Source organism: Momordica charantia (genome assembly GCF_013281855.1).
Source record: "Momordica charantia cultivar OHB3-1 chromosome 5 unlocalized genomic scaffold, Mcharantia_2.0 BLBB01000005.1, whole genome shotgun sequence".
Lineage (NCBI taxonomy): Eukaryota > Viridiplantae > Streptophyta > Magnoliopsida > Cucurbitales > Cucurbitaceae > Momordica > Momordica charantia.
In genome coordinates, this window is record NW_028275163.1 from 4,235,024 (window position 1) to 4,259,479 (window position 24,456).

Below are 24,456 nucleotides of genomic sequence, written 5' to 3' on the forward strand. Positions count from 1 at the left end.
TGGCGATATAACAACTTAATTGAAAAAAAAAAAAAAATACATAAGATAGTTAATTGAAACTTTTAAAATATTATAAACCAAATTAGAAATACACTTAAATACAGGTTAAAACATATATTTAGTTTAATTTGATCCAGTAGTTTGGGATTTTGTTTTATTTAAACTCTATTGTTAATATTATTAACACTACGTTGCTAGTTCAACTAAAATTATGTATATGAATAAATCATTAGTGATACTATTTTGGTTCATATATTTTGTTTTGATTCATTTTGATCGGTGTTATTTTCAACATTTATTTTTCTTTTAATTATGGTTCATTTTAGTCTCTATACTTTCAAAACGTTCCTTTTGATTATTATACTTTTAAAAAATTGATTATTTTGGTCTCTATTTGTAAAATTTTAACATAGATTTTATAAAAAGATGTAGACTCTTTAATACAAAATTATGTTACATTTCAAAAAATTTAGTGAGTGGAATGTTACGTTAAAATTATGATAGATAAAAACAAAATAGAAGTGACCGAAAATGGATATTTTACATGGACTAAAATGAATAAAAATTAAAAATACAATGCTAAACTAGATATTTTGAAAATATATGAACAAAAATGAACGAAACAAACTATATGGACCAAAATAATATTTATACCTATTAGAGTCTACAGGCACGTGATTTTACTTTTAGATTTTACCTAATAAAAATAAGCTAATGTATAATTGAATCTCTAATGTTTGGATATTTTTAAATTTTGTCTCCTTTTTTCAATTATTATTAGTGTACTAACTTTTTAATAACAAACAATTTTGGATCAAGGATACCACGCAGTGATATTTCTATCTCATCAAATCAAAACATAGGATACTATTTGATACTACATCATAATTTTATCTATCCAAACTTTTGTTGCAACAAAGGCTGATAGAAAAAAGAATTAGCACACAACAAATGAAATCGAAACTTTAAAAATATTATGAACCAAGTTGAACATTTTCCCGATATCCATGAAAATATTACCCCCTATTTCTAATATCGATGTAGGACCATGTTTGCATCCCAAGTGACTTTCATATCAACTCGGACTTTTGAACACACATTGAAGAGATGAACTCTGTTAAAATTTTGCTAATTTTTTTTCCTAGGATGATTCAAAAGTTTAGGGACTGCCTACAATAATTATGATGATATTCATTCATCCTGAAGACAGAAGCTACTCTAACAATCCACTGCTAAGCCAAAAGAAATCAAGCTTCTTCTACAAATGGAGATAATCAAGTCCCTAAGTTTATGTACAGATCAAAAGTTATTCTCAGTAATTGTGGAAGGAACCAAAATGGTTCATCAAGAACATGACCTTATTTTTCATGGCTATTTTCAGTTGGTTCTATCTTGATTATCAGAGGCTGCTTCAGATCTAAAGGAGCAACCGCAACAACAGGTAGCTGAGCCGAAGCGATATCATCGTAATCGTTGTAATCCTCGTTTTCGGCCAAAGCTTTCTCTAGAGCAGATTTGGCAATTCGTGTGATGCAAACTATTAGAACCACTGCCAATTCGAAGAAAAATAATTTAAGGTTCTTCATGTTGTCAACACTAGCAAGGATAAAAATTTGATGCTTAATACAGACGGGGAGGTTTGGAGCTGCCTTCTCTATTCTATAAACTTTTGTTAGGTCCCTTATCTAGGAGACACTTTTTGGTTCATCAACCTTGGCCAAATTCTATTTTTGGATTGAATACCTGAGTTTCTTGGACTTTGATACCATATTAATATTATGGGGTTCCATCTTTTCGACCAATTGACAATAAGAAGAGTAGTCAATGTCTATTATAAACTTTCGTTAGACCTCTTATCTTTCCAATGTGAGATCTTTAACACAAGCAAGTGCGTTAAGGAACTAAATATCGTTATATATGCGAGCGTGAGCGAAGTAGCACTTACCAGATACCAAAAGACCGAGCATGATAAATGCCTACGTCCACAAGAGAGCAAATTTACATCATACTAGAAAGGGAGATAATAACAACTGTCGAACCTGTAAAGTTAGCTTACCCAATTAGACTTTGAAAATTCATTCCAGCTGTGAGTCACATCAGATAGATCCTTCAGAGTTGTTCCCATGTATACTAATCCAACTGTAATTGGCTGCAAACGATATAACGATTTCAACGTCAATAAGTTAAGCACACTAATCTCACGGAACAAACATTTGACCCAGCGACAAGAACAACAAACATTTCAGAGAACCATTTAAGCTATCAGTATGATTGATCTAACGAGTACCAATGACTATCTGTAGACCTCTTTTTGCAACAAATCCTAACATTTCGATGAAAACTCGTAAGGTATTTAAATCTCAGATAGTACAGGCATAAGAAGATACCATCATTCCCAACCAGGAAGCCAAAATGTAGTCCCCAAGTGAAATAGGAGTCACAGACAAGAGATAATTCATGATATTGAATGGAAGTAAGGGAACAAGCCGAAGTAACAGAATAATCTGCACAAGAACAAGTGAAAGTTTGAAGAAACGTGTTACAGATCATACTCATAATAGCACTCAAAAGTTCAACTACAAACCTTAAATCCAGATCTGTGGATTGCAATTGCAACCGAGCGAAACTGCGGATAGTCCTTCAACTTGGAGATAACGAACGATTTCCCGATCTAAACGACGTAGTAAGAGACTTGACAAAATGCTGCTGCTGCTATCACAGGTATGATTCCAAAGAAAAGAATCCAAAAACTTACGGTTCTTCCAAGAAGAAATGCAGCAGCAGCACCAGCAGTTGCACCAACAGAATCAGCAACGATGGCAATGGGCAACCCAAATAAGTAACCTCCCCCAAGCTGAGACAGAAAATGCAGATTAAAACTTAATGATGGCTTAAAAAACTTGATTAAAGTTTTTAATCTTACAGTCAGGATTGAGGCTGGAACAGCCATGATTGTGAGTGGAATGTATGCAACAGCCCTGCATTTAACAACACTCATAAGAATTGTGGATATTGTGATTGAATTTCGACAAGTTGAGAATCAAAGTGGGTGGAGTTTGAGACTCACAGGACAACTGGACCCCAGAGGCCAAGATCATGATGAACCCATAATAAGAAATGCTTCAAAATCTGAAGAGAACAATGTTGCTGCTTTGCTTTATAAATTAATCTTTGGGAAGAAAGCAAATAACTAAGGTATAAGTAAGAAAGGGACTTCATAGGTTCACTGCTCTGTGTATTGTGGCTCGACATGGTTTAATCATCGGATCGGTGGTCCGATGGAGAAAAAAATTATTCAATATGGTCGCTACGAGCTACTTCTTCGAGCTACAATGTATCTTGACCGTATTCTGTGGTGCTGCGTTCGACCTATTTGAATTCATTTCTTGGAGGTCTTTGGGATTTCCTTGCCAGGGGTGTAGAGCGATGATGGAGGAAGTGTTGCTCTACCCCCGTTTCAGTATAGAGGAAGGCTGTTGTGGCAAGTTTTTTTTTTTTACTATTCTGTAGGGGTGTTTGACATAAAAAAGGCATAGCTAATTTTAAGGGGTCGAGAGGTCTCTGGAGGAGGTTTGAAATTATTAGATTTAATTCCTCGTGTGTGTCAGTTTTGAAGGACTTTTGTAATTCTAAGTTAAGTGTTATTCTTTTGGATTTGAGCTCTTTGATATCAACCGGTCTTTTTTTGTTGGGCTCGTTTTTTTGTATGTCCTTCATATATTCATTGAGATAAATCTCAATATGAAAGCTCAGTTAAAAAAAATGTCGCTATACTCTAATAACCATTTGATACATATTTGAACTTGAGTTCTTCGAATTCTCTCATACATCCTATAGTGTAGAATCATGAATCAATCACGTTCTTCTACCCCTCAAATTATTTCTCTTTAAAATTTCTTAACTCTTTTCTCCCTCTAAATCTTTTTTCTCTTCTTTCTCTAACTTTTCTCAATTCCTCCTTACTCTCTCTAAAACTTCTCTCCCTTTCTCTCTCTCTAATTTTTTCTCCATTTATTTCTCTAAATTTTCTCTCTCATTTTCTCCCTCTTTAAAATTTTTCACCCCAACTTCTCTTTGTTTCTCTCTTGACCTCCCTCTCTTACTTTTGTCTTTGTTTTGTCTAAAAATTTCTCTCTATAACTTTTTCTCTTTTCCCCCTCTAAAAAAACCTCTATCTTTGACTTTTCTTTAAAAAATATCAAATTCAAATGTATTTCGTCGATTCAATTTATCATATTTTTCGGCTCGTCAACCTTATTTCATCTAATTTTTGTTTACTCTTTTGTTTTATATCGTCTTAAATCCTAAGTTATTAATTTTTTTTTGGATAACATGGGATGAGGAGTAAAATTCTCAAACTCTTGATTTGAGATATGTGTCAATGATGCTCACTTTAGCCTAAGTTATTAATTTAATCAACTTCACGAATCAATTTGAGTTAAAGTCGAGCAACAAAATGTGGCTATGCAAATTCATGAAGTTAAATTGAAGAAGAGGAAATTTGGCTATGGTAAAAGCATTTGTTGAACAAATAATTTAAATGCAAGTAATAGATTCAATTTTATTTATGTTTTAAAATTTTCCACATCAGTACCTACACCTTTTAAGTTTGATAGACATTTTAATAAAATTTGCTAGTTTTTTTTTTTAAAAAATAAAATAAAATATTGGAGTAGATCATCAATCATCGAAGATATTGAAGGTAAAATTAAAACAACTTAAGCAATGACATTTTACATAATTAGTCTTTATAATATGTTGTTTTTTAATTAAAAAAACCACGAAAAATGAAATGTGTAATTGGCGACCCTCACCAAAATAAATAATTTTTTTTTTATGGTACAAATTAACGTTATGAAAGTAAAATAAAGTAACTGAGGTTTTGAAATTACGAAGATGAAAATGTGAAGGCTCAAAATAAAATACATCATAAAATAGTATATAAATTTATTGAAGTAATTTTCTCCCGGTTTAAATTCCCACGTGATGAAATGCAAAAAAAAAAACAAAAAAAAAAAGTTTCCAATACCATTTTGGTAATATAGTTTCACTTTTTTACCTTAAAAAATCTATTTTAGTCTCTCTACTTCTAGTTTTTACCGATCCAGTTTCTATACTTTTATTATGATTGTATGATTGTTTAAATTACAATTTTAACACAATACAATTCGTAATTTCTTGAAACATAATCATAATATATTGTATTAAAGGATTATAATTGAAAATTGAAATAAAAATAAAGCTGAAATTACAGTTAATAAAATAGTATTAAACAAAAACAGGAGGCAATTTTACAGATGAAGCAACGGAAACAGAGCAGAAAAAAAGAAGTAAAGGGGACCTTTTGGAGAGGGAGAGTGAAGCAGGCGGTGGCAACGGCGGCGACGAGGAGGATGAGGAAGCCGATTCTGAAGAAAAAAGCCATCGGAAATTGAAAACCCTAGATCCGCCGGAATTTTATCCCCCTTCTCTCCGGCGAGCTTCTTTCAGAGAATCAATCGGATCTCCGGCAGGCCATCGGACGCGGTGGCTCTCCGATCTATCTCAGTCCCTCCGCCGCGTCGGCCATGATTAAAGATTTGGATAAGAACGTCCTCTCATCTCTTGCTTCTACTTCTCCGTTGTCCTTTCCTTTTCCTATAATATATATTTTCAATTTTCAGATTTTTTTCTTTTAATTTTAGTTTTCCATCTTTTTAAATCTTTATTTTAGTCCTTAATTACTTTTTAGGTTAATTACTTTCTAGGTTTAGGTTCATTTTTAAACTTTCAAAATTTTTAAGACAAGAATATATGTGGGAGGATTCGAACCCACGACTTATCTATTAATCAAACAAACTATATTATGTTTAGATCAACTAATATGTTTCGGATTAACTCTTAAATTATATGTATTTGAAATTTCCACGACAACCACCAACTAATTTTTGTCAAAAAAAAAAAAGAAAAAATAAACTAAACTCAATACATTTGATTGCTAAGGAAATACATAGGACATGTGATCATTACAAGATTTTAACTCATTCTCCTATAAATCGTTTTGACTTTTTTTAATACAACATATGAGGTGGAGATTCGAACTCATGACTTTTTGGTCAAAGATAGGTGTCTTAATGAGACATGCTCGATTTGGCTAAATCAATGAGCCAATTGATGATAGCTGCTCCTATATTGATTTAACTTGGCTCATTTGAATCAATGAGTCAATCGATGATAGTTGTTCCTACATTTTTTAACTTATATTTACTTTAGTTTCTGTACTTTTAGAATATTTGTTTGGACCTCTATACTTCAAAAAAAGTGATGCCTTTTGATCATTTAATTTTATTTTTAATCTCTTTTTTGTATCACAATTTCAACACGATGATAAATTCAACATGTTTATTAAAATATAATCATGACTCTATATTAAATAGTTCAGTATAATTTATGTAAAAAGTTTCAAAATAAGGATGAAAATGGTTACGTTTTTCTTATAGAAAAAAGGATAAAAAACCATTTTGAAAATATACTAAATTTGAAAAACCCTACTCAAGTTTATCCCTTTAATAAAAGAAATAAAGTGGATTCCACAGGTGATTGAAATAAACTAATAATTTATTATTATTATCATTATTATTATTTTGACTTTAGTGCACTGTCCGTCTTTTAAAAATTGAAAAAACAAATTCACCAAAATTTTTTTTTTTTTCCCGAATACGATAATTTGGTGACATGGGAGACTCGTTGAACTTCCACCCAATCAAATTTTTATTTAGGAACGTTGAATTAACTAATTGACCATTGTGCTTCCATTTATCAATATTTTAATATTCATTTTTGTTATGGGATAAACTTATTTTATATATATTTTACCCAATATTAATCTAACTAATCTTGTGGCGTAGAATTAATTGAGAGATTTCTTACAAAATTTAATATTGGGTAAAATATAATGTTAATGTTCATTGATAAAATTTAATTTGACTCTAACATGAACATAACTCAACAAATTAATGAGTTACTTATTATTTTCTACAAGTTCGAATCTCCATCCTCTCCCTCCTAATTTGTTCAAAGAAAAGAAAGTACAATACCAACAGATGTTTTTCTACATACAAATTTTTCCCTAACCCAAAATAACCAACAGCTTCAACAGACAACCATCCTACCAAAATCCCAAAATTCTAAACAAAAATAAAGAAATTATACATTATTACCAAGATGATGTATATATATATATATATATTAAAATCATAATTATTATTATAGCCTGTCTTACTACAAATAAAATTTCACCACTCACCCACCAAAATTTACAGAGCAATACCAACTATTTGCTGCTGCTTCTGTAGTTCATCACAGAACCAGTATCAGTTCTTCAATATCAGCTTGGATAAATCCTCCATTAATGGCCATTTTTAAGCTACCAAAGAATGTTGTGAATCTAACTAAAAAAATGGACTTCCAGTTATGTTCTTCCTCTCAATTGGTATGGATGAATCAAACGCAGAGGGCATTGAGAAGTATATGAGCTAACATCAGGTCTACGAAATACTGGTGCCCGATTTCGCCGTCCCTCCATTTCATCTTGGCCGGGCCTCGCCCGTAATGGACTCCGTCGTTGCACCGGTTGTCGAAATGCCAGGGGAATGTCATGTCGAAGTTGTCGATCACGCCGTGGATGACCCCCGATCCCTTAAACTTCTCCAGCACCACCCAGTTGAACACTTCCATTTTGTAGGGATTGAACGCGAGCGTTCGAGCGTATCCACCGGTTGCGACTGTGGTTCGGTAGAACACTTTCGGGGCTACTAATCCCCTTTGCTTGATGGATTCCAAAACTTGCTTCCAAAAGGATGCAGCATAGGCTGCCCCAACGGAGAAACCTCGGATACTAGTCCAGTGAACGCCATCGTGGAGGCCCGAGTTCATGATGATTGTGTCGGGAACGGTTTCTTCTGAGAAGTACTTGTACAGAAGATTTCTGAACCCTTCATTTCTCAAGGAATTTAGACCTTCGTAGTTCTGTGTATCATTCCAATGCCCATTGAAGATGCTGGTAATGCGAACGGTTTGAGATGGATTGTTCGGGTTGGAGAAATTCCTATCGAATCGCCTCGGAACCGAGGGGATTTCGGGCAAATCCAAGACAAAGTTGAGGAGATTCCTGATCGTATCGACATGATTCGAATCGCCCCAAAAGAAAATCCATCGACCCTGCAAGCAATCCCAAGCAGAACCAGTAGAAAACATCTGAAACGAACAATGAGCAGAGTAAACCCACCCATTGCTCTCCAACAAACCCAACGACCCATTACACCAAGGCCTCCGGCAAGGATAATCCGGCGGAAAACATCGGTACCGACCGTCATCGCTGATCTCGCAGCTGTCATTCCTCCCCTGCCGAGTCCACCGCCCGCTCCAAATCTCTCTTCTAAAATCAGAGCTCCGGCAGCTCTTAATCTCCGGCAACACAACTGCCGTCTTGTAGAACTGGACCCTGATTCTCCGAAGCTCCCGATCGTAGGCGAATCGCGTCGGGGAAAGCTTAAGCCCCTCGAAATGTCGAAACAGAAGAATGACAGTGAGATTGTACTCTCCTGCGAAATCAGGGTGCACCTGAAGCGTAAACGAGTAAGACCCATTACCGAAATCCTTAACAAACGGCCGAGATTTCCACAAATCGCCGGAGAGATCAGTTTCAAAATAGTCTCCCCCCAAACAATGAGGGTTTCCAGATTCATCCAGAGCTTGAAATTGGAACTCATGAACGTCCCCTGTAGAAAGCTTCACCATTTCCGAGCCTTCCATCCCGGCGATGGCGATCTCCGCCGTCTGCGAGTCCCGGCAAGGCTCGCCGCCGGGGGCCATCCACAGAGCGAGAAGATTCGAGGTAAAATTCGGCTCAATCCCAGCTGAAAACCAATCAGAAACAGACCCATCGGAAACCGCCGGTTCGGTGGAGTTTTTCAGCGGCGGAACGGGTTCGATCAAGACGGATTTGGGGTAATTTTCGGGTTTGTAGGAGGTGAAATTGGAAGAAACAGAGAAGAAATCCTGTGGGGAGGTCCAAGTTTTGATGAAGGTTTCAATGGTGCAGCCATCGATGCTCCAAAGAACCAACATACTTAGAAGAATCAACGCCGTTAGAACCCCAAATCGGTAATGCAACAAAGGAGAAGCCCTCGGAAGCCATGAATTTGACGTCACCGGAAGCAACCCCTTTTCCGGCATCAGAAAAAATCCCCCTTCTTCTCCTTTCTAAAAGCTAAAGATTTCCTTTCTCGATAGAACAAAACACAAAACGAAAAAACAAAGCAAAAAGAACGGATTTTTACTTACGGGGCTTACTCGAAAAAGCCAGAGATCTCTCTGTTTTTGCTTTTTTTAAGGATTGTTCTTCAGCAGAAGGAAGATTAGGCGAAATGCAGATGCTTCTTCTTCCCCGCTTGCTGTTCTTCTTCTCCAAATTTTATAAATTTTTAGAAATGGTAACTAATTACAAACAAATTTGGGCAAAAATTAGACGGAAAAAAGAGGGGGAGGAATTAAATTATTGAAGTAAAAAGGTTTTCTTTTGTCTTTCTTTTCCTCTTCTGTCGGGAGAAAACAGAGAGAATTATGGGGCGGAGCTTGGGGAAAAGACAATTTTGTGAATGGACGGTTTTACCCCGCTGGGTCCTTTCCGAAACTACCGTTTCCACAGCAACGCGGTGCACCGACAAATGCACAACGTTCATTCCCAACGCACAATTATTGAAGGGACCTTCAGTAGGGGTGTTTTCGTCATTTCGCTCGTTTTTGGATTTTTTATTGATTTTATTAATGCATGAGGATTCCGAGATTGTAGGTTGCCACGTGTACCCCATGCCATATGTTTCTTATCGGGTTCCGGGCCCAAGGAGGACCGTATAGATTTACGGCAGAATCCGACCCGGTTAAAAAGCAACAATTTTGGTTGCTTTTATTTGATTAAATAGAATTATCTTGTGTATATTTTAAATAAATTAAACTAGTGGGATATTTCGAAAAATTACACCTACCTTGGCAGTTGGAATTAATTACGTAACAGGTAATAAAAGTATTCATGTAAATAAATACACCACACAAAAATTAATAATTTGTTAATTTGAAAATGGGTGAGAGTTATTATAAAAGAACCAACCATTGCTGGCCACGTGGGTCCACCGGTGGCTCCGGCCAAAGATGGATAGTGGGATTGACATGGTAATAAATTTATGATCCAATTTCTTTTTCTCAAAAAAAAAAAAAAACAATTAAAAATGAATAAACGATTCTCTTCCATTAATCAAATTAATCTAGCTCAACGATAATTGACATATATCTCAAAATCAAGAGGTTGAATTCGATCCCCCACCTCCATGTTGTACTAAAAAATATATAGGGTAAATTAAAAATTAAAAAAACCACTCAAGTAATATTTTCATCCTTTAAAAATTTTCAATATCTCTACTAGAATAAACATTTAAAAAATACTCCTAATAAAAAATAGAGATGTAAAAGAAATTATTGTTTTTTTGAAGGGAAAAAAGTCAAATTATACCCGATTTTGCCATAACCTTCTTTTAAAAAAAGATACGTCACGTGCCATGTCGTTCTAAATTATGTCATATCAACTTTCCGTTCAAAATATTGATGAGTGTTTACCCAAATAATATTTTTGAGATGTTTAAGATATGAGTTTTTGTATAAACAAATAGTAAAGTTTAGTTTGATTTTAATTTTAATTTTAATTTTTATTGTACTTTAACCTATATATTAGTATCTTATTAAACTAGTTCTACTTTTAACGCCTTTATCTTTTATTAAATAAACGGTATCAATTCAAATGAAAAATTAATCCAAAATCAGTTAACTTCATTCACTATTTGAAATAACATAATTAATACAAAAACCAAAATTAATCTCTAAAAAATAGAGAGACAAAATATAGGAATGGAGAAGTATGATTTAACCTCCATTGGTTTAAATGAATTAATCTGGAATCTTTATATATGCATATAATACTGACACAAAAACCAGTCTTGTAGCTTATTGTAAGCTCTGTGTAAATAGTAACCAAAGTTATGGACAGAACAACAGAAGAAGAATTCCAACTCTCTCTCTGAGAATCTTTCGTACCCATTAAAGTAATACTCTTCAGATTTCAGAATCTAAACCCATCTCAATATGGAGATATGATCAAATGCAACAAGGAGAAAAGGAAGTAAAATTTAAAAGCAGTAAAAAAAGAAAAAAAAAAAAGCTAAGAAGCCACAGTGAGTAGCAGGCAGATGAATGAAAACTAATGCCATGGATCATCCCACCCCTTAGGACCCTCCCTTTTCACAAAGTCAACAATGGCATCAACTGCTTCATTAACTCTGTTAGACAGAGAATGATTCCCATGTGCAATTTCAACTTTCTCTGCACCTCCCATTGATTTGCACAATCTGCATCACCTCATAACAACAACAACATTATTCGTTAAGAATCAAAAGCAAAGTAAGGCGGCGACTATGCTTCCCCTAAAACCCGAAGACTTTGATTTCTCATGAAGTATTGATAGAGTTAATCGGTGAATCCCATTGTTTAGTGTGAACCCACCCACAAACAATGGACTTTAAATTTATTGACACCAAAGAAGTATATGTAACAAGAGGTTGTAGTTTACCTAACAACCAATGCCTTCTTATCCACATATTCTGGCACATATTCATCACCCATGGAATAGATGACCTACAATTAACATGAACGCCACCATTAGCGATAACATAAAAAGATGATGGCTTCAGCTTTACGATTTTCAGTCCGAAAGAAAAGCAGCAACTTTACATTGTTCGAAAATTGAAAATTCTTTATATTCAAGTCTTAAATATCATGCATGAAACTTTTATTGCAATAAACACGGTTTAAGAGCCATTTCTCCACTCGGATAGGCTAGAGAGAGAGCGAGAGAGATAGCGAGAACTATGCATGCAGACCTGGCACGGTGTGTTAGCCATGTGGCCCAGTCTCATTCTCAGCTGGTCATCAGTAAGGTCAGAGCTGAACATGTCATCATCCCCCATGTACGAGCAAAGGGAATAATACCTGCAAGTAGCTAATAGTAGAATTAAGAATTGCAATCTTGAAAAACATTAATCAAACACACCACAAATTTTAAAATAATAATAATACAAGGTGGCACAGAACAGAAACAATAACAAAAGATAGTGAAAGTGCAGCTTCTGTTTGGTGAGATAGGCGAACCTCAAAGGGAATAAATTTTCTGGAGGAATTGTGCAGCACAGCTTTGTGGGCTGCTTGGATGAAAAGGAATACACGAATTTTTTAGGATATTTTCTGGAGTTTAAAGAGTATGGTTTTGCACATAGCCTATAGGTGGTATATATTGGGCATAAATTTTGTAATTACTCCTGTTCAAATTCCTACCTGACCTAAAGGGTTTTTTTTTCTGCTTTGGTTGGATTCTTTGCATGATACCTATCTGGCATGGTGCAAAGAAGGAAGGAGGGAGAGAGGCAATTAACCCGTCTTATTTTGTCACGATTCAGAAAGTATATATAAAATACTAATGATTTTGTAGTTTTCGTCTAATTTCTCCCCTCATAATTTTAGAATTGAAAAATTATACATATATATAAAAGGTTAGCCTGTAAATTTGTCCCCCCTTAAGAAGATTTCTAGCTCCCACCCTAATTTCTATCGTTGTTCAATAAAATGTCTCTTACACCAAAAAGGAGATGGTAACAGGTTCAACTTTCACACTTTCTGACGACCAACCCAACTTCCAACTCACTTCAAAATAAATAAAGACATTTTGATCTCATACTCACCTATTGGCAGTTATTGGAGAAGATGGGTCCGCATCTCTTGGCATAAGTTCTAGTCCTCTGCCTTCACTAATCATAGTTGAAGCCAAGTCAATCATGGCTGCTGTTTCAGGAAGAGTCGCTCTATACTCTCGATCACTAACTGGAGCCTGACCATGTAAACAAGACTCAAAAACACCTAGAAAACTACGTGCATCCATAGAAGGAACTAGATACTATCTTAAAGAAGTTGACTACAAATTTTTTAGTGCCAAGTGGCAAATAACTCCTTCATTTTTATAACCATGGGCATCAAGAAAGCTTACCAGTTATGCTATTATAAAGGAAAACTGAATGACCAGATATAATAACTGAACAACCCTACAATTAAGATATAATTTAATATCCTAAGCTATCGTGATTTGAACTCACGACCAAGTATCTAGGTTTTTAACTCACCACAAGTACTGGTCAAACATACCACTCATATATCATGCACCAAAATTGGCGCTTAAAGCTTTTGACCCTTTTAAAAGCACCTTTCACTTAATGATATTTGGCTACATATAAAAAATCTGTTTCAAAATTTTTAAAAATTATAATAGAAGTGCGTTTTATTTAAACGTGCTCTCAAATTCACCCTGAAAATTCTTTTAGCTAATAGTAAAGCCGTTTATTTAAAAATGCTATCAAACTCAACCTTACATATTATACTGTATCATGATAAGAGCTCCCTCTTTCAGATAAAAAAGTTGGAAACTCTTGTTACATAAGAAAATCATATTCTTTATTCCCCAATCTCTACCATTTTCATCTTGCTATTATGCGACACCAAGTAGAAGTTTAACTACCAGAAACCTAGGTGGATGAACCCAGAATTTTAATGCTGGATGTTTAAATGTTCAGTTAGTTTGGAAGAAGTTCTACACCAACACTAATTTTTTTCTTTTCAGATGTGAATCTTCTGACTTCCACTAAGGGAGCACACAAGAGATAAGTTATTACCTGCAAAATGGCACCACGAACTGCCCGAGAGCAAGCTGCATTTGTACGCATATAATGGACTATATCCTGTAAAAATGTCCAAAAAACAGAGTTAGATGAGATTTCCGACTGTTGATCAAAACTTCAGCTATACTGTAGTTCAAGAACTTTCAGCAATTACCTGACAGCCTGTACTATGTCCAAGTAATACAACACCCTCAGAATCTTCTTTATTGATCAGATAACTTATTAGCTGATCAAGCTCCATGGCGTCCTAAATCAAATCAAGATTCTTTTACAATGACAGAATCTCCAAGTCTAGAACTAGACAGCTTATCACCTCAGGTCATCTAATTAACCTCTAAATCCAGATAAAAATGAATACTACATACTAGAGTTTGTCAAGTAGAAAGTCGTATTTCTTCGTTGAATAAACGAAAGTAATTTTTACTAATCCGACTTACTTGTTGCAAGCTGGAGGTACCATATCCACTATAGGATGATGAGAGAAGTATCTGAACAAGTGACCATTTTTCTTTATCCAATGCAATTGCAAGAGGTTCCAAATACCTGCAGAACAAGTAGAAAATCACATTTCTTAACAAAACCAAAAGGTAAGTCAGGAACTGTACTTCCAGACCATACAACATCAGAAATCAATTTCTCTAATTTTCATCAATATTATAGGTGTGTATATTGAAGAAACCAATCAGTCAATCCACATCAACATTATCGGTGAGTATTTTGATAATAATTGAAAGGAAATGGGAAATAGTTTCTGTGAATTTAATTTAGGCCCATAAGTCAAGCAAATGAAAGGTATAATTGCAGAAAGACTCAATATAAACATACTCTACTGCCATAAAGCCATCTGTCAATCCACCAATGAATATGACTTGCTGTTTGAAATCGCCTGTCTTAAATGCAACCTGCATAGGGAAGGACACGGTTAACAAGGTATCATGCAGAAAATAAATGTCATAACAAGGAATACAGGAGTTTATTCTGGTCACGAAACCAGGAAATGGAATCAAATCTTAGTAGCAGGGAGCATATGATCCCCATATCTTTGCAAAGCATAAAGGCATATTCATAAACAAATCTTACTAGAAGTGCTATTTTTTCTTAGAAGCCTGTGATTTATAGTGGAAACAGTCCTTGAACTCCCTGGGAGATTCTAAAGCAAATGGAATATGGAAACAGTGATCAGTCAAACATTACAAAATCCTGATATTCATTATCTGTCATAATTGGGCAATGTTGTAACTCCAGTCTATACCGACTAATATGATGAGACAATAACAAGAAGTTAAGAACTCAATCAATGACCAGAAACACTTAATGTGCTTCAGGTTAAGTGGCCATGTAACCAGGTAATGATACTTCAAACATTACAATCACACAGAACGAACGACCACAAATAGTATACCAAGAGGAGAATGCTCTATACAGAAGATTAACTGAAACTTACAAGTAATGAGAATGTACTGTACCAAAACCACGGCAAACATACCAATACATACAGCAGAAAATTTTCAATACAGTGACACTCAGAGGCCTAAAAATCCGAAGAGATGTTCATCACTTCCTCCCAACAATTGCAAGACTACACGAATAACTGAAGCTTTAACACCGAAGTTTTTGAATAACCTTATGGACTTTCTCGCAAATGAAGAAAGACTAAAAGGGATTGTTGGGGAATTTACACACCACCACGCAAGTTTGCAAAATGAGAATATTCTAAATCGACATCATCATTTCTAAAGCAACCCATCATCAAATTAAGGAAACGAAGAGCACAGCAAGTAAATATTAGGATCCCAATTCTAGTTACGTCTACAATGAAAGATCCACGGACCTGAATTGACTTAGGACCGTACTTGAAGAGCAACCCACGGAAGTGATTCTTCCTAACGACGGGACCAGGAGGATCCGCAGGTAGAAAGCCGGAGGCAGAGTTGGCTGAGAGTTTCATGCTCCCGGACCTATCGGTACGGCCACGGACTATGCCGGAGAGCCATGATGTGGTTGAAGAAGAAGATGGGGAAGAAGGGGATGCTGCAGCGGAAGGCAGTGAAGAGGGAGAGGAAGATGAAAGCGAGAGATTCATGTCAGATTTCACAGGCCCCAAATCCAATCGAAACCATTGCCGTTGTGAATTTATGACATTGATTTGTTCTGTTTCTGTCGAAAATGGAGGAGGGTGATCTGCAGAAGACGAAAATTACAAGTAATGGAAGATGGGTTGGTTCAGATTGGGCTGGATCGCCATGAGAAGAGGAAAAAAGAGGGCCTTGAGCTCTACCTGTACCTCTGTTCCCCGCCGAGACGGAGAGAAATGAAGCAACGCATCCCACGCGCTGAAAACAAGCGCGTAGCTGTTTCCCTCAATTTGTGGCGTGGCGTGGCGTCGTAATTAAATATTATCCATAATACCTGCCCTGCCCTAACAGATATTGTTTTGAAACATTTCAATTTCAACAATATTAAGGGTTCAAATTATGATCATTATAAAATGAAAAAAATAAAATTAATAAAATGATCCTTTTTAAATATATCGAAATCAAAATTTACATTTTAAAAGTATATGGACTACTATTTACAAAAGTTGAAAGTACATAAATCAAAATAGACGTTTTAAAAATATATGAATGAAAATAAACAAAAGTCGAAATTACATTTAACAAAATAGTATTTAAACTACAATAAATTTATCTTGCTTTTGTCTAATAAATCCATATATTTTAAAAGACGTAGAATAAGTTATAAATTTGTTAGACATAAAATTAAAAGTTTTAGAAATTTATTAGATATAAGTTTGGTTGGGTGGGAAGATTTCAACTCTTTGCAATTGTTTGTTGACTTATTACAATTAAGATATATCATGTGCTTAATAATTAATTACTCTATTCTTAAAAATAAAAATAAAGTTGTACTAAAAAAAATAATTAAAAAACTGAAATTACTCTTTAACTTTTAGGATTTCTTTTTTTTTTTCTTTTTTGTTGTTATTATTTATTTCGGATTAAGAGATGGATGACTTAGCCAATATCTATGGCAAATTGCATATTCAAAATTAATTAATGACCTTATTATTAATTTTTTTCATTAAAAAGAGTTCGTATTTCGATTTTTAAAGCTATGTGGGCCGAAGTAGACCCAAGTCTTCTAGAGCCCATAATTTTTCATTGGGCCAATGTCTATGTATCATGGATGCTTTTACTTGGGCCATGGCCCATTCAAACTGAACAAAAGAAAATTTTAATATTATAGAAACCAACAAAAATGGCTAAATGAATTACAAGTTTCAAATATTTTGCAAAATATAGCTGTCTTATCTTATACATTATTTAACCAAACTTTTTATTGGTTTTAAATGCAAAATGAACCATCGAACACGATGAAGGGTAAGGAATTCATTTTCCATTCTTGGCTCGAAATAAAATTGAGAGAAAAAAAATTCTCCATCGTAGGCTCCACAAGAATTTATGACATCCTTATGGAAGATTATTATTTTGGAAATATTATGTACGTAGTAAATCAATCTTTTAGTAAAAGATATAAGAGCGGAGATTCGAATTCTCAATCTCGTGATTAGATACATGTACCTTAACCCGTTAAGCTATGCTCAGATTGGCAACTAATCAAATCGTAAAAATATATATATATAAATTTCAATCCTACCTCTTGTTAGATTGTAAAATTATGTAAAAACTTATTATATATTAAATATTGCTTTTAAAATAAACAATAAAAAAATTGGATTTCTCTTATATTTTTTGGTAACGAACTTTTTTAGAATTAATCTTTCTCTGGGTCTACTTGTGTTATCATCCCTAAATATACTATTATGGGCTTTTAGAAACTGACCCGCAGGGCATATTGGGATACACGTGACAGCCCAATCATTATTTTTATTTAAAAAATGAAAAAGTTAGGCAAATTAATTTCTTAATTACCTTAAAGTTAGCTGCACCACTAAATTTAAAATTTGAATCCATAATTAAGATTCCATTCTCTCGTGGGAAGCCTAATGTTAATATTTGACTACATTATAATATTTCCTTAGCAACTATTCTAATATTTGACGACAACTTTTTTTTTAAATAATTATATATACTATTTAAAAAATGTATTCAAAGTTCTTACATTTTCTAATATTCTCTTGCAATTTGATACATTGTATATTAATTTACTAATTTAGATGTATATTGTGATGGCATAATTTTGTCAATATTTTCAATAAATTTGTGTTATTCAATATGTGTGTTAATATAATACCTCATTCAAGCCAATTATTTTTAAGTTCTTAAGTGTTTAAGAAAAACTAAAATTTAATTATGATTTTGAAACCCATCAACAAATTAAAAATGAAATCAATATTAATTTGTATGTTTTCTTATTGCATCACAAGTTTTGATAACATAAGAAAAACACAAATATTTAGAGGAAAAAAAAACTATTACAAGCGTGATTTAGTCTGAGATGATTTTTAATAGTTATTTTTTAAAACATTTTTTTATAAAGTAAAAAATTTTCTAAAGTAGTTTTAGTCATGTAACCTTGTAATATTTTCTTCTAACATATTTTGATGAATGAGATTCTTTTTCCAAAAAAAAAAAATTAATGAGATTCTAAAGAACTTTTATCTTCTAGAAATTTCGATGGGACAAGGAAGGAAAATTGTAGGTTAATTTGAGCTCGTTTGATAACGTTTCTGTTTCTTGTTTCTCGTTTTTAATTTTCTTAGGAAATAGAAGCATATTGCAACTACTTATGTTTCTTATTTCTCTTTTTTCTTTTTTTGGAACATTCTCAAAATTGTATAGAAAGTTTGGCAAAAACAAGTTTATTTTTTCTTGTTCCTATTTCCAATTTTGTTCCAAAAAATAAATAAAAACTTTATTTTATCATAGTTGAATTCATGGATGTTTGGACCATATAATTTATTTTTCTTTATTAAAATGAAAAAACAAGAACAAGAAATATGAATGTTACCAAACCCTTTATTTTCTATCTTATACTGTGCTTTCATAGAATGATAATATTTTTAAAAAGTATTATTTTGTAGAAGGATTACAAAATTTTTCCAATATGTAAAATATTATTTTGTGATTTACATAAAATAATTTATTTATTCAACCCAAATATATTATAATTACATCTTTATAATTCTTTTATCTTTTAAATAAATTAAATTTTAAATCAACATTGTATATTATTTACACGTGAAAACAAAACTCTTAAAGAATAAATTTAAATTTTATGAGGGTCACCTATCTAAGATATTAAAAAATTGATTGATCGAAAAGAAATTGCTAATGTCCTTTGAACGAAAAGGAAGGTCACACTTGAAATTTAATATTAAAAAAAATAATTAAGAAAATGAGTATATGACCACATGAACTAATTTATGTGGTTGTGGCCATAGTCACTTAATGTGTATTATTATTTTATATTATACTATAAAGTCAAGTGCATGCTATATTTTATTGCCCCATATTATTATAAGTTTATTTGTGCCTTTTAAACTTATATCATGATTAGATCACTCACTTGGTTATTCATGATTATTATTTTTAAGAACTCTTTATATAGGAGTGCAAAACCATCATTTCTCAAATGATAAAAACCCACTTGCCATTCAATTTCAATTCCCCATATTTGCTTTAATGAATGTCAAAGACCCACTTGATCCCCTCCTAGAATTTTTCCCTTTTCTTAAAAATATTAACTTCCTACCAAAATACATAAATGAAACTAATTTTTTCTTTTGGTAAAAATAAAGGATAAATCAGCGGAGGCACAAAACAAGCACCGCTCAGCATTGACATATATTTACAATCAAAAGATTTCGAGTTTAATCTTTACTCTCACATGTTGTACTAAAAAGAACATATACGTAGATTTTTCAATTTTTCAATTGCGTTGAGGACACTATTCCTTTTTACCGAGTTAAGTATTTTCCTTTAAAAAATGCACATATAAACGACCACTTAAAAACACCGTATTTGCTCAGATCTCGAACTCATCCTAAGACAAATTGAATATGTAGTGTAGGAGTGGAAAAAAAAAACATCACGATAAATTAGAAAAATATTTTGAATTATTTAAAACGCAAGGGGTTGCCCACTAAAAAACCCCATAAACTCAATAAGTTATACTAACTAAAGCCACTACCATTTTGAATTAGCATAAAAAAAACTCCTTTTTAAGCTTCACGCATACAAATGCCCTATCATGGTCAAATTGGAAAAAAAAAGGGAAAAAAAACTTTAGATTACTTGTACTTACTTAAATTAATTAAAACCCCTCATTAATATTTACATATATTATATAGTTTGGAAGCCCCACCAATTCAACAATTTGTATTATATTATTAGATAATGTTCTCTCTTAAGCTATAGTTTATGCATACATTTTTTTAGTTTCAAATTAATTAAAGAGACAAGATTCGTGTATTTTGAGATTACTGGAAGATACATGGAAACCAATATCCATATATTATCATTGATTTGTATAAAAAAATGTATTACAGAAACAATCTTTTCCAATGAAACACACCGATACATGAATTACATTTTCTTTATCAAGTAAATGAAAAAAATAGAGAAATTAAAAATTAGTGGTATATATATCGAGGATCATAGTTGTTGAAATTCTATTTAATTATATACATATACATACGTATACACACTAATAAAAATCTAAAACATTTGTTATCAACGATTTCATTATCTATGCATGCTAATTAATTAGAATCGCACTTAGTTAGCTCATTTGAGGTTTTTAAAAAAATTAGTTTATTTAGTTAGATACACTTAATATCATATTTTATTAATAAAACTTGAGTTATATTTTATTATTATTTTCATAGGACTTTAGATTTTAAACGTATACTTCCTTTTTGGTCTCTAAATTTCTTTATATTTTATTTTAGCCTCTCAACTCACAAATATTCTATTTTTTATTCTCTAAATTTTCTACAAAAATTATTTGAATTCTTATGATTAAATTTTCATCAAAAACCCAAAATACCTAACTCACTATATTCGGTCAAGTAAATGAAAAAAAAATTCTATCAAAATTCAATTAAAATAGTTTAAGTTAAAATAAAATAAAAAATTATAAGGGAGTTCAAATTCCATGATGGCCATATACCTTATGAATTAATTTCTATATGTTTTCTGACACCAAATATTGAAGGATCGGGTGATTGTCTCGAGAAATTAATCCAACGGTAGGTAAATTGATACTGACCAATATAAAAAAAAATAAAAAAAAAATATTTGAATCCAAAAACTTTATTAACAAGAGGTTCCCACCTTTAATATTGGGAATTATAAAATTCCAACATCTCTGAATATAATAACTGAATTATATATTTGACTAAAGTAAGTTGGTACTAAGGATTATGATGATGAGTGGTAGAAGATAATGTTAAATAATTTATTTTCCTAATCATTAATACTGGCCCCCATTGCACGTGCGGCTCCCATTTTCATTTTTGTGAGTCTCTATTCTCAACTTTTTCTTTCGTCAAACTTCCTTTTTCATTTCAACGCATGATTATTCTCCAGATTAATTTCTTTTCCCTAGATTTCCTTAGTTTTAGTTGGGAAATTCACTATATTCATCATATGAATTTAATAAGCTTCTAAATTTTTAGGATATATAAATTACACACCTATACAATTTCAAATATCAACTCATAAATGGTTCGTGGGTTGACTAGTAGTACTTTTAGTAGAGAGTTGTTGTTCTTTAAATGTCAACAACTTGTTGATTCCTTGCTTGAAGTAGCTACTCATATTGAAGATGCTATCTACAACAGGATCGTCACTCATCGATTAGAACAAAATTTTGTTTATGGAGACTACGCCTTCAATTCCATTCTTCGAGAGTGAATCAAACATATCTTAACATCAGTTATTTAATTAATGAAGCAGGTTTTGTAAATCTGATGTTATAAGGTTTAGTCTATGTTTTGATAGGTAAATATAAATTGTTTTAATTATCTCATTACAAGTTTGCTAATTTCACGCACTCACAGATTTAGATTCATGAAACTCACATTTTATATCATATATGCTACACAAATTTATCAATTTTTTTTTTTTTATAAAAACTTATTTTCCTATGAAATACAAGTACAAAAACTACGCATGGCTCTTCAAGTTTAACAAATCTAAGTCCATTAAAATCAACGAGTGAAACTTTTTTTTAATACAACAAATATAAGGTATAGAGTTTGAAACTCAAATATTAAGGAAATAAATAGATGTCTTTAATTACTATTAAATTATGTAAATATTAGCGAGTCTAACATTTTTCAACATACTAACTTAAAGTAGAAATTTTTATGTTTTAATATATTTAAACAAAAATGAGATAACTATTCATCAGTCGCATCAATTAATCTTATAAAGTCAATTTTCTTCCACTAACCTTCTCGAAAGCTTAGAAAATAAGAAATATCACCAAGAAAAGACACTTCTCCCTAAAATGATGTATTCCATTAGATAAAGGTGGCTCCACGAGAACTAACTTAATGATTAATCATGCTTAAGATTAGTTAATTAATTATAAGTATATAATAACGATTTGAAACTAATTATAGAATCCATCATGGTTTCTATTGATGTTATAATGGGTATGAGAATAAAGTATAAGAATATAAACGATTAAAAAATTTTAACTGTCAAACAATGAGAATGACACATATTAAATTATCTTATTTAAACTATCTTTCCTAAAAGACCCTTTTTGCTATAGTTTTTTTCCTCATTCATGTGAAGAGAAACTAAAAGGGAAAAAAGGAAAAAAAAAAAAAAGAAAAAAAAAGAGAAAAAAGATTCTTGGGTTTTAGTCAATCAAATTGTGGAACCTTACATTTAAATATTTTGTTCCTAAAATTATCTTTAGGTTCCAAGATGTGTCCCTCCTTAACTTTCTGTCACTCATAAAAATTAGAATTAAAGCCAAAAAGAAAATTTTGTATAAATTATTCTCTCTCTAACAATTTTATTTTAATTAGCTAAATATATGATTTAGATTACTGATTCTTTAAGGATTTTTTTTTAAAAATCAAGTCTTTATCATCCTAAAACATTAAAATTGATTGACAAAATAGTGACTGTCATATTACAATATATCTAATTTTTGGAGGTATATGTTAAGTATCGCTAAACTATGTTTATTTTAGCTACAATATATTCATGAATTAACTGAATCGAAAAATGTCTATTTTTTGATACGTTGAAATAAACATATCCACCTATGAAATCAAATCATATTATTCAACCTATCGTAACTTACTCAACTTGAAATTACTTACCATAATAAATAAAACCAACCCATATTAAAAACTTTATTTTTTTAACAACTAGCAATCTCATTCAATAAAATTTAAAAAAAAAAACCATTTTTTTGTAACTTCACACATCATTCTCTTATTCTAAAATTTACCAACAGTAAAACCCTGATTGAAAACAGTTAATTGAATTATGCTAGCGAACAGTAAAATATATACCATTCAATGAATTCATGTGAGATTAAAAGCAAAAGATTTTTTTTTTCTTATTTTGAAGTAAAGATAAACACAAAAGTTAATGTTTAAAAATGGCTATATATATATATATATATTTTTTTTTTTTTTATTGTTGGATTTATTTTATGTCTTGTCAATTAATTAAATTGATATTAATCAACATCATTATATATAAAATCAAAGTGATTAGTCACCTCAGACCAGGGTATCCTCTAGTTTAATATTTATATTAATGTGTGTGAGTATTGATTAAATTAATAACCTAATGTCTCTTCACTGAAATTAGATTAATTAAAATAAATGAAAACAAGGGCATCCCAAACCACTATAAAAGAAAAAATTCTTTTTGCCCACTGCTTTGTGCAAAAACAACTAGCCCCCACCCAATTTTGTTTGGTTACGTGGTTTAATTATGCCTATTTTTTAAAAGATACATATATATATATATATATATATATATATATATATATAAAAGTTTATGTGGTTGTTCATTAATCAAATTCACTCGGGATAATTCGACTCATACATTCTAATTAATATATTCTCGGCAAAACTCGAGTAAATAATGCTCATATTACCATCATAAAAATTGATGGTTTTAATTATTCCCTACGATAATATTTTGTTTTTAGTTTTTTTTTTAATATTTTGTATAGAAATTAATCTAGTTTTTAACGTCTTATTTCGTGATCCATTTCATGTCAACTCTAATTAATGATCAACTTAACTTTACAAAGATAACGTTATTTTCTAGAACCTTATAACCTTGTTGTTCCTGGCATCAATCAAGTACTTATTTTCGGCACCATCGGTCCTCACGATGTCTTAACTATGAATTGAACTATTTGGGATTTGGAGAGAGAAAACATTTTGCATATATGCATTTTTTTAATGTATTTTAATAGTATTTTTTTTTAAATGTTACCTAAATTTCAAAACTGTTATTATTATACATATTTAAAAATTTTGAGGGAAAATTAAAATATATTATTTTAGGAAAGACTAGAAGTAAATAAGAATGTGGTATTGAAAACTAAAAAATGAAAATAGAATTGCTAGTGAACAGGCTGCTGGAATTTTTTATTTTTCAAATTCTTCTAGAATTTTTATTTTTATTTTTTGGTT

The 24,456-nt window shown here is 31.9% G+C and overlaps 3 protein-coding genes across 4 annotated transcripts; all 3 read right to left on the minus strand.

Moving 5' to 3' along the window:
• Positions 1 to 1,115: 1,115 nt before the first annotated feature.
• LOC111009474 (SNARE associated Golgi protein family) lies at positions 1,116 to 5,639 on the minus strand. Its single transcript, XM_022282562.2, has 9 exons — positions 5,342 to 5,639; positions 3,068 to 3,129; positions 2,924 to 2,978; positions 2,756 to 2,854; positions 2,585 to 2,671; positions 2,388 to 2,504; positions 2,057 to 2,149; positions 1,946 to 1,976; positions 1,116 to 1,549 (listed from the first exon to the last, which is right to left on the minus strand). Exons 1-9 carry the CDS (start codon positions 5,423 to 5,425, stop codon positions 1,359 to 1,361), a joined length of 819 nt encoding a protein of 272 aa, XP_022138254.1. The 5' UTR covers positions 5,426 to 5,639; the 3' UTR covers positions 1,116 to 1,358.
• A 1,553-nt stretch (positions 5,640 to 7,192) lies between these two features.
• Positions 7,193 to 9,582, minus strand: LOC111009469 (uncharacterized). Its single transcript, XM_022282555.2, has one exon. It carries the CDS (start codon positions 9,214 to 9,216, stop codon positions 7,483 to 7,485), a length of 1,734 nt encoding a protein of 577 aa, XP_022138247.1. The 5' UTR covers positions 9,217 to 9,582; the 3' UTR covers positions 7,193 to 7,482.
• Positions 9,583 to 10,967: 1,385 nt separating this feature from the next.
• LOC111009406 (alpha/beta-Hydrolases superfamily protein) lies at positions 10,968 to 16,226 on the minus strand. Of its 2 annotated transcripts, none has more exons than XM_022282476.2 (10): positions 16,087 to 16,226; positions 15,640 to 15,989; positions 14,634 to 14,710; positions 14,246 to 14,351; positions 13,963 to 14,055; positions 13,803 to 13,868; positions 12,822 to 12,967; positions 11,967 to 12,075; positions 11,657 to 11,721; positions 10,968 to 11,435 (listed from the first exon to the last, which is right to left on the minus strand). In XM_022282476.2, the coding sequence occupies exons 2-10, from the start codon at positions 15,889 to 15,891 to the stop codon at positions 11,288 to 11,290; spliced, it is 1,062 nt and encodes a 353-aa protein (XP_022138168.1). In that variant the 5' UTR covers positions 15,892 to 15,989; positions 16,087 to 16,226; the 3' UTR covers positions 10,968 to 11,287. The 2 variants fall into 2 exon arrangements, with proteins under 2 accessions (XP_022138168.1, XP_022138169.1); XM_022282477.2 differs by having other exon boundaries at positions 16,093 to 16,205.
• Between the last annotated feature and the right edge of the window lie 8,230 nt (positions 16,227 to 24,456).